The sequence below is a fragment of the Pongo pygmaeus genome, chromosome 19, assembly GCF_028885625.2.
Source record: "Pongo pygmaeus isolate AG05252 chromosome 19, NHGRI_mPonPyg2-v2.0_pri, whole genome shotgun sequence".
Lineage (NCBI taxonomy): Eukaryota > Metazoa > Chordata > Mammalia > Primates > Hominidae > Pongo > Pongo pygmaeus.
The window spans coordinates 81,805,033-81,824,168 of NC_072392.2; the positions used below are offsets into that span (position 1 = coordinate 81,805,033).

A 19,136-nucleotide genomic window follows, 5' to 3' on the forward strand; every position below is an offset into this window, starting at 1 on the left:
ATTTTATAATTATTTTTTGTAAACTTAATAAGGCTTTAAGGGTTACATCTATTAGTAGTACAGTTGTTCAAAACAACATAAATATATATTCAATTTTCTAATAAAAACTAAAATTTTATTGGAAATATGTCATAAAAGAGAAAATTTCCTCCCCCCGTTAGTTCCTATATCTGTGGATAAATATCACTATTTTTTATTAGAATAAGACAAGGTACCACAAATTTTGTACTTCTTTTTCTTTCCTTTTTTAAATTTTTTTTTAACTTTCCTCTTTACAGGGGATTTCCTTTAGCTGGGCGTGGTGGCAGGCACCTGTAATCCCAGCTACTCAGGAGGCTGAAGCAGGAGAATCACTTGAACCCTGAAGGCAGAGGTTGCAGTGAGCCGAGATAGTGCCACTGCACTACAGCCTGGGCAACAGAGTGAGACTCTGTCTCAAAAATAAAATAAAATTTTAAAAAAAGAGGATTTCTTGGCCAGATGCGGTGGCTCATGCCTGTAATCCCAATACTTTGGGAGGCCGAGGCTGGCAGATCACTTGAGGTCAGGAGTTCGACACCAGAATGGCCAACATGGTGAAACCTGTCTCTACTAAAAATACAAAAATTAGCTGGCCATGGTGGTGCACCCCTGTAATCTCAGCTACTCGGGAGGCTGAGGCAGGAGAATCACTCGAACCTGGGAGGTGGAAAAATCATTTATCATTAAAAATTATATTTAGTGCCCAGAATGGTGGCTCAAGCCTGTAATCCCAGTACTTTAGGATGCTGATGTGGGAGGATCGCTTGAGCCCAGGAGTTCGAGATCAGCCTGGGCAACATGGAGAGATCTCATCTCTACAAATAATAATTTAAAAACAGCTAGGTGTGGTGGCAAATGTCTGTGGTTCTAGCTACTCCGGAGGCTAAAGTGGGGGAATCGTTTGAGCCTAGGCAGTCCAGGCTACAGTGCGCCCTTATCACACCAGTGCACTCCAGCCTGGGTGACAGGGCAAGACCCTGTCTTTAAAAAAAAAAAAAAAAAGTATTTAATGTTATCATCCAACAGTTCAATACAAACCTTCTTCAATTTTGATGAAAGCTGAGAATTGGAAACCATTTATATAAAGGTGTCACTTGGTCTCTGGCCCTTCTCCTTTTCAAACTCACAGGCACAGATATACCTTTGGGGCTGGATTAGCATTTGGGTTGGGATCCACGGCGGGGAGGGTACAGGATGGGAACTGACAAAAACAGAGCCAAGCTGGTCGGGTCGGTGCCTACCCCAGAATTCGGGGACATTTCTAGATCCTGCAGGAAAGCGCGGGAGGGCCTGACTCAAGCTGGCCTGGCCCTGAGCGCATCTGCGCGCCCGAAGCCTGTCCCTGAGGCACGGAGAGAGCAGCTTTCGGGTTAAAGGGGCCCTGGGAAGAGAAGGAGCGGGAAGGTGGTACCCGTTGGGCGCAGGCCAGGCTGCCAGGCCGCAGGGCTCTGTCCCGCGAAAGTCAATAGGTCTTCCACTAAGGCAGAATTGTACTTTTACTCGACAGCGTGGAGAGGCCGCTCAGAACAGCAGCAGCAGAGGGGAAGTCAGCGCAGGTCACAGACGGTTTTACTCTCAGAGACTTGGCCTAGAACTTGGAGGCCCGCAGCTCCGGCACGCTCACCTCCAGGCCACCCACGCCCCCACCACCCGCACTGCTCCGTTATCTGCCTGACTGACATCTTGGCCAACCAATGACCTTTGGGGCTGCCAAAGCGCCTGCCTCCAAGAGTTGGGCGGGGCGAGTAGTTGCAATGACAAACATTTAACCCAATAGCGAGGAAACTTCAGACGCTACGGCCGCAATAACCAATGAGAAGAAAGAATCCTTTCGAAAGGACGTGTCAGGCAACCAACGGCCGGTGCCGCTGCGGGGGTCCCGCGGCTTCCGTTCCGAGAGGGCGGGGCGGCGTCCCAAAACGGAAGGTGGTTGTCGTCTGTGCCCAAGCTGGTTTGAAACTAGGGGTCGGGCTCGGCCGTCGTCGTTGTTTGTCGCCGCATCCCCGCTTCCGGGTTAGGCCGTTCTTGCCCGCCCCCTCCTCTCCTCCCTTCGGACCCATAGATCTCAGGCCCGGCTCCCCGCCCTCCGCAGCCCACTGTTGACCCGGCCCGTACTGCGGCCCTGCGGCCACCATGTCCCTGCACGGCAAACGGAAGGAGATCTACAAGTATGAAGCGCCCTGGACGGTCTACGCGATGAACTGGAGTGTGCGGCCCGATAAACGCTTTCGCTTGGCGCTGGGCAGCTTCGTGGAGGAGTACAACAACAAGGTGGGCCGGGCAGGGGCTCGGAACCCAGCTGGCGGGGAGCGGGCCCCGGGAGCGCCCTTTCCGGGCCGGAGCCCAGGCCCCAGAACCCTCTTGCGGACTCGCCTTAGGGCCACGGAGCGGTTCCTCTGTCTGGCCCTGTGCTGAAGGTTTCGTACTCGTTGTCTGTCTCCTTTAATCCAGGCAGCATTCTTGTGTAGTCGGCAGTGTAGGGAAACTGAAGCACGGTTTTGTGACTTGCCTGGGTCAGGCAGCTATTTCGGGGTGGAAACAGGTCTCAAAACCGGGTTTACTCCCCAAAGATACTCCTTTTATTCCTCCCGTGCCCTCCACTCCTGCCTCATTGCTTTCGTTGGTGGGCGGGGAAGGGAAGGGGGAGTGATAGCTGTGAAGGAAAATGCAGGCGCTTCTATTGGTGGTCGTGCACTCCTGGCGACACTAGATTTCTATTAAGACGATCTGTTGTACAAGCTTCCCCGCCCCCTACTCCCACCCCCCGGGTACTCATGGATCCTAGCCCTTCTGCCGGAATTACTGTTGCTCTTGCTTCCTGATATCCATTCTCTCTAAAGCAGTCTCTTTGGAAATCTTGGCCTGTGGCATGATCTCGCCGTTGTTTCCTGAACACAGAAGGATGACAGGGCCTTATCTCTTGGCTTGTTTCATGCTAGTACAGTTGTGTGACCTTTAGTAGTAAGGCTTGCTGGACATACATCAATTCGAGAATCCTTTATAGAAGCACGGTGTAGTAGGGGAGCTTTTAAACTGGCATTGTACCATAAACTCATTTTTGAAAGTTGAATAAGTCAGTTGGAAGAATTTTCTTTCCTTTCTTCCTTTTACTCAAAGTTGTGAATGATAGCGATCAGAGCAACTGAAAGCTGTGGCTAGTGATATTTAAAGCCACTACTCCTGCTGTATGCCATGAACATCAGATTTAAGAAGAGTAAAAACTGGCCGGGCGCGGTGGCTCACGCCTGTAATCCCAGGACTTTGGGAGGCCGAGGCGGGCGGATTACCTGAGCTCAGGAGTTCGCGACCAGCCTGGGTAACACGGTGAAACCCCGTCTCTACTAAAATACAAAAAAAAAAAAAAAAAAAAAAAAGCCGGGCGTACCTTAATGCGCCTGTAGTCCCAGCTGCTCGGGAGTCTGAGGCTGGAGGATTGCTTGAACCTGGGAGGCGGAGGTTGCAGTCAGCCGGGATGGCGCCACTGCCCTCCAGCCTGGGCGACAGAGTGAGACTCCGTCTCAAAAAAAAAAGAAGAAGAATAAAACTGTTCAGTGACAAGGCTGATGCAGGGGGTAAAAAACCAGGTGGTCTAGGAGTGGGTCCTGTCTGGTTATTGACTAGCTGTGAGATGTTGCACAGGCCTGTTTTATTATCTGTGACCCACAGTTTGCTGTACGGAAGGGGTTCTGGTTTACATGTGAGGGTCTTGTAAAAAAGAAATTTGAACATTTCACAGTTTGTTTACAGTTTTTCAGGAGCACATTTGTTTCTCTAGAGTAGGTCTTTGGAGTCCACTTTGAGAAGCTGATGAAAGCGATGGATTCTCATTGTCCAGACATTACACATACATGAACAATTTACAAACAAATCCAAGGAATATGCACTGATCTTTAAGTCCACCCATTGCCCGGGCGAGATAGAGCTTTATTTCCTCTGTTGCTTCTTTCTTCCTTATGGCCCATAGTGGACAGCAGAACTGGGAATGGGATTCACGATTCTGATGTGGACACCGTGTTAATAAAATTAAGATCACTAGAACTATTGTTTAAGGATACACGTGGAAAATAAAAAAGTATGTCTTTCAAAGGGCTTAAGTCTTTTCACACAAATTAATGTTTTTTTCTTGTAAGTTTTTCCAGGGTCGTTGGGTAAGCCGTAGTTACTCCTACTCCCCAGAGAGGAGAAACTGAGCCACAGTTAGGCTGCTTGGTAGAATCAGTAGAGTAGTCAACTGCTGTTGCAGGAACTCTACCCCAGTTTGTCCTTTCATTTAGCAACTATCTGGAGCTTCCTGTTTGTGCCAGGCACACAGGTAGCATGGCTTAGCAGTGAAATGCAAACTGATAACCCCACTATCAACAGCATAAGCAGTTAACTATATTTTAACTCACATGATGTAGGCAATGCGCTGTCTTAAAATCATTTTTGTGCCTCCACCTATCAGTAGATCAGGGTTCTTAAATTCTGTGTGCCATGGTCATCTGATACCAATAGATCCCTTCTCATAGTTATGTTTTCAAATGCATAAAACACATAGAATTACAAAAGAAACCACTTCTGTTGCACTACAGATATAAACAATATGTTTCTAAAAGTGGTGATGTAGTCATATTTACTTTTAATAAATTAACTTATTGATTTACACCATCCAGTGTAATTATTAATGTAATTTTGAAGTGGTGACAAGGGTAAACAGCATTTCAAGATGCCTAACAACTGCACTGTGGTGGGAAAAAAATATTTCTCTTGCTGGCAAAGTCACAGATACTCATGCCACTGTGAGCACCTGACCCCATTTGTAATTGAAGGAAACAAAAAAATTTAGCTAGAGGTTAATGGAAATATGGGTGTAATTTTCCAATTCAAGTTCACAGACCCCAAGAAACCCTGCGAGAGAGAATTATGTCTAGTGGTTGGTGAGCAGCAAATCCTGCCTTAAAGCAGTGATTCTCAGGCTAAGTTTGTGAGAAGCCCTGCCAAAGAGGTGGTCAACTTCATATTTTGGAGGAACTTTAGAATTATTGGTTGGAATTTTTAGACCATTGGTTCCTGCTTGCCATGGATAGTGATTACCAGCAGAGGATAAAGTAAAATGGACACAGTAAATTAACACTGTTGAAAAAGGCTAGAAGTGGTCATCTTTCTAGTGTGGAGACATTCACTAAGAAAACATGGTTATAATTTTTAAAAATTTGCATTAGCATAATCGTGTTTTCCTAACATAAAATTGTTCCTAGTTGATCCATAGAATTAAGTCTATCAACAGTTTAAGAAATTGACTTCCAGGTGTTCCTTCATGTGAATAAATTTGGGAATTGTTTCGGAGTAAAGAAACAGATTCTATCAACTACACCTGGAATAAAAAGCCCCATTATAGGGCTGGGTGTGGTGGCTCACACCTGTAATCCTAGCACTTTGGGAGGCTGAGGTGGGAGAATCGCTTGAACCCGGGAATTTGATACCAACCTGGGCAACATGGAGAAACCCTGACTCTACAAAAACATTAAAAAATTAGCCGGGTATGGTGGTGTCTGCCTGTAGTACCAACTACTTGGGAAGCTGAGGTAGGAGGATGGTTTGAGCCCAGGAGGCAGAGGTTACAGTGAGCCAAGATCACACCACTGCGCTCCAGCCTGGGCGACAGAGCCAGACCCTGTCTCAAAAAACAGCCTCATTATTGGTTATTATGTTTCTACCTTCTTTTGTTGTGGTCTCTTGAGGGATAAAGCAAGATTGGTGTTGGAGCAACAGGTTCTCTAAATTTTAGTGTGTGAGAATCCCGAGGGAGCTGCACATTCCTGGGCTCCACCCCTGAAGTTAACAGACTTGGAGATAGGTGACAGACACACTAGTGGTTGAGTGGTCCAGATGGCACTCTCAGAACATGGCCCTGGAGCTATCTTGGCATCCGCTGGCCAGAGGCGGGAATCTGATCTTTTTGTGTCTGCACGCTCCTAAACATTGGTTCTGCCCTTCCATCCAAGTTCACCCATGAAAAAAGCTCTGTGATTAGCCTGGGTTATCTAAGTCCTGCCACTTCCCAGTTTTGTATTGCCTTGGGCAAGTTATCCTCTGTGTCTCAGTTTCCTCATCTGTAAAATGAGGGCAATAAATAATAACATCTACCTTGTTCAAAGATTAAATGAGTTAATATATTTAATGGACTTAGGAACTCCACCTGGCGTGGAGTAAGCCATATAGAGATGTTAGCTGTTATTTAATCATCATCATTACTGTACCTGTAATTGCAGTATAACCAAAGAGAATTATATGTCTGTTTAGTAAATTTAACTTTTGTATTTTCTGAAAGGATTCAGGAATAAGAGGTCAGAAAGGTAGCTGAAATGGTCATTATTTCATTCTCTGCCTTTTAAAGACTCTGGGGGAAAAATTCCCTGATCTCTTTCAACCCAACTCATTTTGTAGTCTAGCAGATTCTTATAGTCAGACTCCAAGTAGTGGAATTTTCTAGTTTAAATCCATTTTCTCTTGTTCTACCTGGCTTACCTACAGTAAGTCAGATATAAGAATTTGGCATTTCTCCTGTGTTTTGACAATATCTTTGGTCTTTAGGCCCAGGTGTTATTGCCCCTCTTTTACTGGGAAAAGCTGGGTAGCAGTTCCTGGGCTTCTGTTCCACTTAAGTGCATGTTTCAGGGTTGGTTTTGATAAATATGGCAGCGTGATTGGGGTTTAGTTTGCCCCAATATTTAACTGACTACTTGTGCTCTAAGATTTAGCATCCAGAGAGTATTTTTGAGGTTCTGAGGAGAGACTGTAGGTACATCTGATGCTTTTTGGAGAATCCTGGTAGTGAGTCTGGGTGGCATGACCGCCTTGTACTTGAAACACTGGGAAGGGTGCTCACCTCGCCAGCCTGTGTTGATTCCTCTGAGGTTTTTAATACAATTACTTTATATGTTTGGTGCATAGTTATTTCAACTCTGGTATTTAATTTTTCATCTTGGTATTTGCGGTAGCCCTTCAGGATTATCATTCATTGCTCATTAATTCAGCCAGTGTGTATTGAACACATACTCATGTGTTTTAGGCACAATGATGATACTGGGGAACCGTCTGTGGCTTTGTTAGTAGGTGTGAGATTGGCAGGAGTAAACACAATGTGTTTTGGTACACATCAGTGCTTTTGATAGATATTTAGAATGTTGCAGTGTTCCACGAGTCCCTGTCAAGACTGTCAGCAGGGGAATTTAAGACGTAAAACTCTTCTGGTTTTAACTTCCTCGTTTTTCTAGACAGTGGGAGAACTCATTCCCTGTTGTGACCACTGGATAAAAGTGATAATGCTTTAAAAAAAATGCTACTTTATTGCTTTTTGTCCTAATCTTGTTCACATAGACTTATTGGAGATGCTGTCACTTGAACAAGGAGTGAATCTATGCTCTGTAGGTAGCCTGGCTTGCCTAAGGTCTTGCTGCCAAAGCTCTCTGGTCAGCCTCTGAGCCACGAGCCAAAGGTGTGCTGTGCCAGAATTCATCTTAAAGTTTAATAGGGCAGGACCTTGGGTACCTGCAGGCACTGGTCCTTGGTAATCAGCCAGGAAGAGGCTTGAAGAGAAAGCAAATAGAAAAGACCAAGAAAAGCTAGTGTATATTCTCAGAATATTGTGTTAGCCGATTTTTGTTTTATTAACAATTGTGGGAAAATGTTCCAGTGACTGGAGTGTTATGTTGATTTGGATAACTTGGGAGCTTATTTAAAAAATTACATATACATACACACATTCACCTTCATCTTCTGCACTAGCACTGTGTGTGTTAAAGTGGAATACAGCCAGGCTCAGTGGCTCATGCCTGTAATCCCTGCACTTTGGGAGGTGGATGCGGGCAGATCACCTGAGGTCGGGAGTTCAAGACCAGCCTGACCAACATGGAGAAACCCTGTCTCTACTAAAAATACAAAATTAGCCAGACATGGTGGCGCATGCCTGTAATCCTAGCTACTTGGGAGGCTGAGGGAGGAGAATCGCTTGAACCCGGCAGGTGGAGGTTGCGGTGAGCCGAGATCGCGCCATTGCACTCCAGCCTGGGCAACAAGAGTGAAACTCTGTCTCAAAAAAAAATAAATAAAATAAAGTGGAATACACAGTTTCTTCCCTCAAGGAGCTTATACTAACAAGGTAGACATGGGACTTTCAAATATATATATATATATGCATGGTATAAATAATGCGTAATTTATGTTGTTATTCATGAAAGTAGTAAAAGTGAAGATGCGGTCATGCCTTCGAGGAGTATTTTATATTTGCTTACTAGGAGACATCAGGCATAATAATATTCACAGTTCAAAAATGAGTAAAAATGATCCCGCTTCACAGCCTTTTCTCTTTAGGAGGATTTGTGTAATATATTGGAGTAAAGGGTTGCGAAACAATGGTGCAGAAGGGCAGTGGAGGTAGGAGATAGAAGAGGTTTAGCAAGGGTCAGGGAAGACTATGGAGAAAAACGTAGAGAGAAAAAGACCTAAATATCAACAGTAGGATGATGAAAGTCAGATACAATTCTTCTTATCCACCCATAATGTATAAGGAGGGACAGCAGTATAATAAAGAGCAAACAGGTCTGGGAAGATACTGAGAAATACCTGTGGCTGCAGATTCCAAACTGAGAAGAATGCAATTCTCCAAAATAGGATTTTGATGGGCAGAGTCACTCCTTTGTTTGAGACAGTGAGAAGAGGGTACACAGGTTGGCATCAGGAGCTTCCCCAAACCCCATAAGAGATGTTAGGTAATAGGGGGGCTAAGCTCTAAAAGGAGACATAGAGATGTGTCATCTTCTCTAGAAGTGTTAGATGAGGCCTATCGGAGGAGACATTGAATTGTGAGCAGCTTGGTGGTACTTGATTTCACTGGCTGAGGGGATGCAAAGGCTTCCTGTGTTTCTACTAACTTGGAACATGGTCCTCCTTCAGGTCATCTAGGAAGAACTTCCCTCATTAGGCCAAGGTGGGAGGATCACTTGAGGCCAGGAGTTTGAGACCAGCCTGGACAACATAGCAAGACTCTGTCTCTACAAAAATACACAAAAATTGGCCGGGCGCAGTGGCTCATGCCTGTAATCCCAGCACTTTGGGAGGCTAATGTTGGTGGATCACGAGGTCAGGAATTTGAGACCAGCCTGACCAACATGGTGAAACCCCGGCTCTACTAAAAATATAAAAATTAGCCAGATGTGGTAGCGTGTGCCTGTAATCCCAGCTACTTGGGAGGCTGAGGCAGGAGAATCACTTGAACCTGGGAGGCGGAGGTGTGGTGAGCCAAGATTGCGCCACTGCACCAGCCTGGGCGACAGAGTGAAACTCCTTCTCAAAAGAAAAAACAAATTAGCTGGGAGTGGTAGCATGCACCTGTAGTCCCAGCTACTCAGGAGGCTGAGATGGAAGGATCACTTGAGCCCAGGAGGTCAAGGCTGCAGTGAGCCAAGATCTTGCCACTGCACTCCCTCTGGGGTGACAGAGTGAGACCCCCATCTCAAAACCAAAAAAAAAAAAAAAAAACCAAATGGAATCAGCACAGTAGCTATAGAAAGATACTATTAGAAAGGATGGGGGGAAATGGAAAATAAGTGGCAGGTAAAGTACCCATACTAAAAAGATGTTTTTAGCTTGGTTGAAAAATAATGGCCAGTCCTACCACTGTGAGTTCAAAGAACTTAAGAAAATACAGAACTTCAAGCAGAGATATAGAGGATTGGGTAAAATAAGGCATGGCGAAGAGAAAATGTAACATCAGCTGACAGAGCACACAGGAAAGTAGTGGAAGAGAAAACTAAAATTATCACAGAATTAAAAGCCACATTGGAAACAGAATAAAGGCTGGGCACAGTGGTTCACTCCTGTAATCCCAGCTACTTGGGACACTGAGGCAGGAGACTTGCTTGAACCTGGGAAGAGGAGGTTGCAGTGAGCTGAGATCATGCCACTGTACTCCAGCCTGGGCGATGAAGTGAGACTGTCAAAAAAAAAAAAAAAAGAGAGAAAGAAAGAAACAAACAGAATAAAGATGAACACACAGTGCTGAAAACAGTAAAGGTTAGGGAGGACAGATTGAAAAATGAAATAGAAGAAAACAATGAGAACATAATAGATGCAGAAAGTAAAAGAGATCTGACGTAAGTATAATTGGTGTCCCTCAAGAAGAGGACCAAAGAAATGAAACAAACTCAAATATATGGTTAAAGAACTTAGAAGTAAAGATTTGAAGTGATAAGTTCAAATTGTATCTCAAGAAAAATTGGCACTGAACAGTTGGCACTGAAACATTTCCTAAGAAAATTTCTTTTTTAAAAAATTTATCTTATTTTTCGTGTGTTTTGTTTTATTTTGAGACAGTGTCTCACTCTGTTGCCCAGGCTGGGTGCAGAGGCATGATCCCAGCTCACTGCACTCTTGACCTCCTAGGCTTAATCGATTGTCCCACCTCTGCCTCCCGAGTAGCTGAGACTACAGGTGCACACCACCACGCCCAGCTAATTTTTGTATTTCTTGTAGAGGCAGGCTTTTGCCGTGTTGCCCACGCTGGTCTCAAACTGTGGGCTCAAGCAATCCACTGATCTCAGTCTCCCAAAGTGCTGGGGCTACAGGCCTGGCACAGAGCCTGGCATCCCTACGAACATTTCTATGTTTTAAAGATGAAGAAGGAATTATTTGGACACCCAGGCAAAATGATCAAGTCTTCTTCAAGAGGGGAAAAGAAATTAGGCTAGCTACATTTGATGACAGAAGGCCATGGAGCAACGTCTAGGAATGTACAAGTACTGTAGATTGTGCTGCTATAAATACGTGGGGATATACTTAGGCATATGTAAGGTTTATGTGGAAATAATAATGCTGGGGAACACAAAACAATACTTGAAAAATGGGAAGGTATTCTCTTTTCTTGTATAGTAAAGCTTGGTATCCTAAAGATGTCAGTGTCCCTAAACTTAATGTGATCCCTGTTTAAAATACCACAGTTGTTTTTTTCTGGAGACAGGGTCTTACTCTGTCGCCCAGGCTAGAGTGCAGTGGTGTGAGTATAACTCACTGCAACCTCAAACTCCTGGGCTTAATCAATAGGTGTCTCACTATGTTGCTCAGACTGGTCTTGAGCTCCTGGCCTCAAACAGTCCTCCTGCCTGCCCAACCCAAAGTGCTAGGGTTACAGGCATAGGCCACCATACCTGGCCAAAAATACTCCAAATTTTTAATAATGGTTTTTTAGAACCAGGCAAACCGATTGTTTCTACAGACAAATTTTACAAACATGCACACATTGTCAAAAAACTTCTGAAAAGGTGGACTAATGATGGATATTAAAACATAATGCAAAGATATAATAAATAAGATCGTTTGATACTGTAAGAACTGATGCATAAACAAAGTCCAGAAATGAACTCAGAATACAAAAAGAAATGTAGTCTGTGCTAAAGGTGATAGGAAATGAAGAAAAAATATATTTAAGGCCGGGTGCAGTGGCTCATGCCTGTAATTCCAGCACTTTGGGAGGCTGAGGCAGGCAGATCACGAGGTCAGGAGTTCAAGACCAGCCTGGCCAACATAGTGAAAGCCCGTCTCTACTAAAAATACGAAAAATTAGCCAGGCATGGTGGTGGGCACCTGTAATCCTAGCTACTCGGGAGGCTGAGGCAGGAGAATCACTTGAACCCAGGAGGCGGAGGTTGCAGTGAGTCAAGATTGCATCATTGCACTCCAGTCCGGGTGACAGTGTGAGACTCTCTTCCTCTCTCTCTCTCTCTCTCTATATATATATATATAGTTTTTTTTTTTTTAATAATTGGTATTGAAACCAGAAAAAAAAAATTGGATCTCTACCTTAAACTTTGTACCAGCCGGGTGCAGTGGCTCACACCTGTAATTCCAGCACTTTGGGAGGCCGAGGCGGGCGGATCGCCTGAGGTCGGGAGTTCAAGACCAGTATGGTCAGCATGGTGAAACCCTGTCTCTACTAAAAATGCAAAAAGTAGCTGGGCGTGATGGCAGGCGCCTGTAATCCCAGCTACTCCAGAAGCTGAGGCAGGAAAATCGCTTGAACCCGGGAGGCGGAGATTGCAGTGAGCCGAGATGGCACCATTGCACTCCAGCCTGGGCAACAGAGTGGGACTCTGTCTCAAAAAAAAAAAAAAAAAGAAAAAAGAAAAAACCTTGTACCAGAATTCCAGATAAATGGAAAAATGTAAACATATAACTGTAAAACACGGGAGAATCTTGGTGTGAGGAAGCTGTGAAAGTAGAAGTAAACTATATAAAAATAAAATCTCTGTAACAAAACCAAAGTCAAAAGATAAGTGACAAACTGAAAAAATACATGTAACGTCCTAGACAAAGAACAAATCCCTTAATAACTGCATGTAAAGATCTGCACATCACCAGGAGACCAGTCACCCAGTAGAAAAAGAGAAATAGATATGAACAGTTTCCAGAAAGGATGTGTAAATGATTCTTAAACATATGAAGAACTGAACCTCATAAGAAAAAAAAAAAATGGAGTTTCAGCTAGATTAGGAAAAATAAAAACCCTTGGTAATCTACTGTGTGTGTGTGTGTATACGTATGTGTAGCTTTCCCATGCAGTTGCTATCAAAATTTAAATTGGCATTATTTTCCACCTGGTAGTTCGGCTAGTGGTAATTCATCCTACAGCTATACTCATGTGGTTGAAATGACTAAAGTGCAAGGATATTCATTTTAGCATTATTTGTAAGAGAAAAATATGAAAATATTATTAGGGAAATTGTTGAATAAATTATGCTACCTCCATGCAGCTGTTAAAAGAATGAGCTAGCTTTTCATGTACTGATATGGAACATTTTAAAATAAATATTCAGTGGAAAAATATGTAGAAGAGTAAACACCTGTGTTTTTTTAAAAAAGCATATGGATATACATATGTACACCCATATATGGTTGTGTGTAGAAGGGATACACAAGAAATTGACAACATTGATTTCTCTAGGGAAAGGAACTGGGATGTAGGGGCCCTAATTTGTACTGTAATTGCTTTTATGCCTTTCAAAATTTGGGTCTTGTGTATGTATTACCCAGTAAAAAAGTTAGTAATAAAAAAGCTAACATTAATAAAAATTAAATCTTAGTAGAACTTCAAAAAGAGGAATAAACAGAAAGGAATGAATGAAGAAGCACTAGGCATATAGTAGCAAGAAGCAGCTATTTTTATAGAGAAGAAGTCAGGCATGATAATATTAACATCAGATAAAATTCAAGGCAAAAATGTTGAAACAAAAGGAAATATTTTACATGTTAAACATACAGGCTGGACGTGATGGCTCACACCTGTAATCCCAGCTACAGGCTGGGTGCAGTGGCTCACGCCTGTAATCCCAGCACTTTGGGAGGCTGAGGCAGTCAGATCACTTGAGGTCAGGAGTTCAAGACCAGCCTGGCCAACATGGTGAAACCTTGTCTCTACTCAAAATACAAAAATTAGTTGGGTGTGGTGGTGTGTGCCTGTAATCCCAGCTACTTGGGAGGCTGAGGCAGGAGAATGGCTTGAACCCGGGAGGCAGAGGTTGCAGTGAGCTGAGATCACGCCACTGCACTCCAGCCTGGGCAATAGAGCAAGACTCCATCTCAAAAAAGAAAAAAGAAAAGTACAACCGACTGAGAATAAAAAGTCATAAATCTTTACATATCTAATAGTATGGCATTTAAATAGCAAAAATTTTTTAAATATAGGGAGAATTTGGTTCATATGTTGGAAATTGTTAAGTGAAGTAGACAAAACAAGGATATAGAGGATTAGAAAATTACAGTTTGTTCACACCTGTAATCCCAGCACTTTGGGAGGCTGAGGCTGGCAGATCATTGAGCCCAGGAGTTTGAGATCAGCCTGGGCAACATGGTGAAATTCCATCTCTATCAAAATATAAAAAATAGCCAGATGTGGTGGCACCATGCCTGTGGTTTCAGCTACTTGGGAGGGTGAGGTGGGAGGATCGCTTGAGCCCAGAAGGCAGTGGCTTGCAGTGAGCCTAGGTCGAGCCACTGTACTTCAGTCTGGGTGACAGAGTGAGACCCCATCTCGAAAGAAGAAAATCATGTGTTATAAGTATAGAGAGCTTTGCATTCAACAGAAAATTCACTTTAAAAAGTAACCCAATTTACAAAAACTGTGTATTTAGAAAAAAAAAATTTAAGTTGAAATCAACTGATTGGAAAAAAAATACTACATATCAAAACTTACAGGAAGGTGAGGAACCTGAAGCCCAGCTGTATGCTAAGTGGCTTGCCCAAAGTCATATAAGGGGTAAAGGAGGGCCAGAACTGGAGTACTGTCTGTCTCCAGAGTGTTCAGAATAAATGTATGTCAATGTCCAAAAAAAAAAAAAAAAAAAAAAAAACTTAGGAGGAAAAAGACCATGTTGAAAAACAGAGGAACACTTACCCTACCAGATTAGAATAAACATACTGGAATTGATATAATTATAGCCAGAGAGATAAGTGGAACTGAATAGAATATTTCAAAGACAACTTTAATATATATAAATGTGAAATATGTGATAAGATAGAACTGTAATTCACTGGGTAAAAGATTACATCGTATGGCACAGTTGTTCATCTAGCAGAAAAATTTAGAACCCCTAATTCACAGTGTATGATGAAAACTAATTCCAGATCAAACGTCTAATTATAAAGGAAAGTCCACAAACAATATTAGAAAATTGATCAGGAAATTTGTCATGAGGCAGTGGGGGTGGGCAGGGACACTCATTAATTAATTCCAGAGTCAACTAAGGAAAAGATTGGCAGATTCTATAGTACATACAAATAAAAAATTTCTCTGTGAAAGATATGCCATGGACAAAGTCAAAAGACAGCAGAAAATATTTTCTTTTTTTTTTTTTTTTCTTTTGAGACACTGTCTTGCTCTGTGAGCTGGGCTGGAGTACAGTGGCACAATTCACAGCTCACTGCAGCCTCAACCTCTCAGGCTCAGGAGATTATTCCACCTCAGCCTCCCAAGTTGCTAGAATTACAGACGCACACCACCCTACCTGGCTAGTTATTTTAATTTTTTGTAGAGATGGGATCTTGCCACATTGCCCAGGCTGGTCTTGAACTCTGGACTCAAGCAATCCTCCCACCTTAGCTTCCCAAAATAGCGGGATAACGGGCATGAGCCACCGAGCCCTGCCCGGCAGAAAATATTTTCAAAACATGACAGACAATAGTAGCTAATACTCAATGCAATAGAAAAATGGACAAAGGGTATGAATATCTAGTTCATAAAAGAGGAAATGTAAGTGATCAATAAACAGGAAAAATGCTCAACCTCACAGGTCGTTAAGGGAAATGAGAATTGTGATATCATCTTTCCCTTTTAAATTTATAAAAATTAAGTTATTGCTTCTAGTGCTGTTGACAGTATGGAGAAACGAACACCTTTACATACTGCTAAGACTGTTAGTTGCTACAGCCTATTTGAAAAGTAAGTTGGTGTCTATTAAAATTTAAAATGCACATACTTTCTAATACAGAAATCCCACTGTTAGGACATTGGCCTCCAGAAAAAAACACAGCAGTACATAAACACATATGTACAAAGGCATATAAGTAAGTAGTGGCGGCTGGGCATGGTGGCTCATGCCTGTAATCCCTGGAGCTCAGGAGTTTGAAATCAGCCTGGGCAACATGGTGAAATCCCATCTCTATAAAAAAAAAAAAATACAAAAATTTAGCCTAGCATGGTGGTGGGCACCTCTAGTCTCAGCTACTTGGGAGGCTGAGATGGGAGGATCGCTTGAACCCAGGAGGTGGAGGTTGCAGTGAGCTGAGATCGTGCCACTGCACTCCAGCTTGCGCGACAGAGCGAGACTCTGTCTCAAATAAATAAATAAATAAATAAATAAATAAATAAAAATAAGTAGCGGCAAGAAAGAGAAACAGTGTACAGCACTGGGGGAATCCCGGTACATAGATTAAAAGAATGATTTGGATCTTCATATTGCTCTGAGAGATGCCCATTATTTTGTCAAATTAATAGAGATTCATAGCCTTGGCTCTAGAATTTCATTTTTCTAAAAGTTGAGGGAAAACTTTACACTTAATGTATATATGTTTGACCATATAGAAGAATGTAGAAGCAACACACAACAAATTATGTGATATCTTGGGGATGACATAGGGGGATGTTAACTTTATATATATATATATACACACACACACACACATATGTACATATATACACACACACACGTGTGTTTTGTTTGATTTTATACAATGTGATATACTTTATAATCCTCTTACAATCTAAAAGTACATTTAAAGAATGTAATAAACCCAATTGGAATGTCATCAAAATAGATAAAACTTGTAAAAATGGACAAGAAAATGTTAGAGGATATAATGGTAAGGGGTTCAGGCTAGAACTCTGGTATCTAAATTCTAGCACTCACTTCTTTTTCCACTGGAGTCTTATCAAGGAAATTATATACAAATAATAGTAGCCAAAGGGGAAACCTAGCATCATTCTATTAATAACCGAACAAGAACCACTAATGTGGTGCTGCTCCCTGGTGAACTAAGTGGGGAAAATGCAGTTTGGCCTTGAAGCCTCAGTGAAACTTTCTGTTTTTCTACCTCTGACTCAAGGACAGACCCAATCTGACCTCTCCTACCCAGTTGTAGGTTCAGAGAAGCTGGAGCGGAGGATGGTCAGGCCCATTCTGAGGAGGCCAATTTGCCTGTCCATGTAGGAGCAGGATAAGCCAGAGCCAGAGAGCCATGGGACATGTCTCACTGTAGAGTGGTCAGGCCCATGCACCTGTCTCAGGCTTCAGCCAATCACTTCAGCAATTCTTCCCCCACCGGAGGAGCTAGTGAGTGGTGGGGACAGAAGAGCAGAACTCCCACGCTCAGTATTCCCTCCATGGGGGACTGAGGCAAAAACTCATCCTTCCTATGAGCATAGGCGGAAATGTGGTGTTAGGGGATGAGGAGCTTAAAGAATGAGAGTGCTGCTAACAATTGTAACAGTACAGTCACGAATCTAGATGAGGAGTTGGGCTCAGTGGCTTATGCCTATAATTCCCAGCGCTTTGGGAGGACCAAGGTGTCAGGATTGCTTGAGGCCAGTAATTGGAGGCTGCGGTAAGCTATGATCATGCCACTGCATTCCAGCCTGGGTGAGAGTGAGACCCCATCTTTTAGAAAAAGAGAGAGAGAAAGAGTCCTTACAAATCAGTAAGAAAGAGATATCCACAACCCAGTAGAAAAACTGGACAAATGTTCTAAGCTGGTGATTTCCGTGTAATGGTGAAGAGTTTGGGTTGTGGGATGGGACTGCCTGTATTTAAAATAGAGCTTTGTGGCTGGGCGTGGTGGCTCACGCCTGTAATCCCAGCACTTTGGGAGGCTGAGGTGGGCAGATACCTGGGGTTGGGAGTTGGAGACCAGCCTGTCCACCATGGAGAAACCCCGTCTCTACTAAAAATACAAAAATTAGCTGGGCGTGGTGGTGCACGCCTATAATCCTAGCTACTGAGGCAGGAGAATCACTTGAACCTGGGAGGTGGAAGTTGTGGTGAGCTGAGATCGCACCATTGCACTCCAGCCTGGGCAACAAGAGCAAAACTCTGTCTCAAAAATAATAATAATAATAATAATAATAAAATGGAGCTTTGTGATATTGGGCAAGATATTTAACTCAGCATTCTTTACTGAAAGTGGGAAGAATAATAGTACCTACCTCATGGCAGTCTTGAGAGGATTAAATGAGATGATGTGTGTAAAGCATTAATAATGCTTATACTTGGTCCATGTAAGTGCTCAATTATTAATGATTATTGTTATTCAAAAGTAAAGGTAGTCAATGAACAAATATACTCAGCCTCTGGCCGGGTGCAGTGGCTCACACCTGTAATCTCAGCACTTTGGAAGGCCTAGGTAGGCGAATCACTTGAGGTCAGGAGTTCGAGACCAGCCTGATCAACATGGCAAAATCCTGTCTCTACTAAAAATACAAAAATTAGCTGGGCATGGTGGTGTGCACCTATAATCCTAGCTACTCAGGAAACTGAGGCAGGAGAATCGCTTGAACCCAGGAGGCAGAGGTTGCAATGAGCCGAGATTACACCACTGCACTCCAGCCTGGGTGAGAGAGCGAGACTCCGTCTCAAACACAAACAAAATGAAACAAATATACTCAGCCTCAATAGTAAGATAGTGATGAAATGCCATTTTTTATCCATTAGTTTAGCAAAAATGTAGGATAGTTTTCAAAGGTATGGGGAAATTGGCACTCTCGTATGCTCTTAAAGAAAGTGTAGGGGCTGGGTGCAATGGCTCACGCCTGTAATGCCAGCACTTTGGGAGGCTGAGGCGGGCTGATCACGAGGTCAGGAGATTGAGACCATCCTGGCTAACACGGTGAAACCCCATCTCTACCAAAAAAATACAAAAAATTAGCCGGGCGTGGTGGCGGGTGCCTGTAGTCCCAGCTACTTGGGAGGATGAGGCAGGAGAATCGCTTGAACCCGGGAAGTGGAGCTTGCAGTGAGCCGAGATCGCGCCACTGTACTCCAGCCTAGGTGACTGAGCGAGACTCCGTCTCAAAAAAAAAAAAAAAGTGTAAATGGAAGCAACCTTTTTGAAGACTGATGGAATTTTTAAAGTAGTACAACAAGCCACACATGGTGGCACATACCTGTAGTCCCAGCTACTTGGGAAGCTGAGGTGGGAGGATCACTTTAGCCCAGAAGTTCAGGACTCAGCCTGGTCAGCAAAGTGAGACCCTGTCTCCAAAAAAAAAAAAAAAAAAGAGTAGGCCGGGCGCAGTGGCTCACATCTGTAATCCCAGCACTTTGGGAGGCCGAGGTGGGCGGATCACGAGGTCAGGTCAGGAGATCGAGACCATCCTGGCTAACACGGTGAAACCCCGTCTCTACTAAAAATACAAAAAAATTAGCCGGGCATGGTGGTGGGTGCCTGTAGTCCCAGCTACTCGGGAGGCTGAGGCAGGAGAATGGCGTGAACCGGGGAGGCGGAACTTAGAGTGAGCAGAGATCGTGCCACTGCACTCCAGCCTGGGCAAAAGAGCGAGACTGTCTCAAAAAAAAACAACAGTTACATTTATA

At 43.4% G+C, this 19,136-nt stretch overlaps 1 protein-coding gene across 2 annotated transcripts in view; it reads left to right on the forward strand.

Moving 5' to 3' along the window:
* The first annotated feature begins 1,862 nt into the window (after window positions 1–1,862).
* DCAF7 (DDB1 and CUL4 associated factor 7) overlaps window positions 1,863–19,136 on the forward strand; it is a 45,167-nt gene continuing 27,893 nt past the window's right edge. The window contains exon 1 of one of the 2 annotated variants that reach the window (XM_054458951.2): window positions 1,863–2,292. In XM_054458951.2, coding sequence (XP_054314926.1) covers window positions 2,155–2,292 — 138 coding nt within the window. In that variant the 5' untranslated portion in view covers window positions 1,863–2,154. The remainder of the gene's footprint in view (window positions 2,293–19,136) is intronic. The other variant, XR_008495171.2, reaches the window with a different exon arrangement.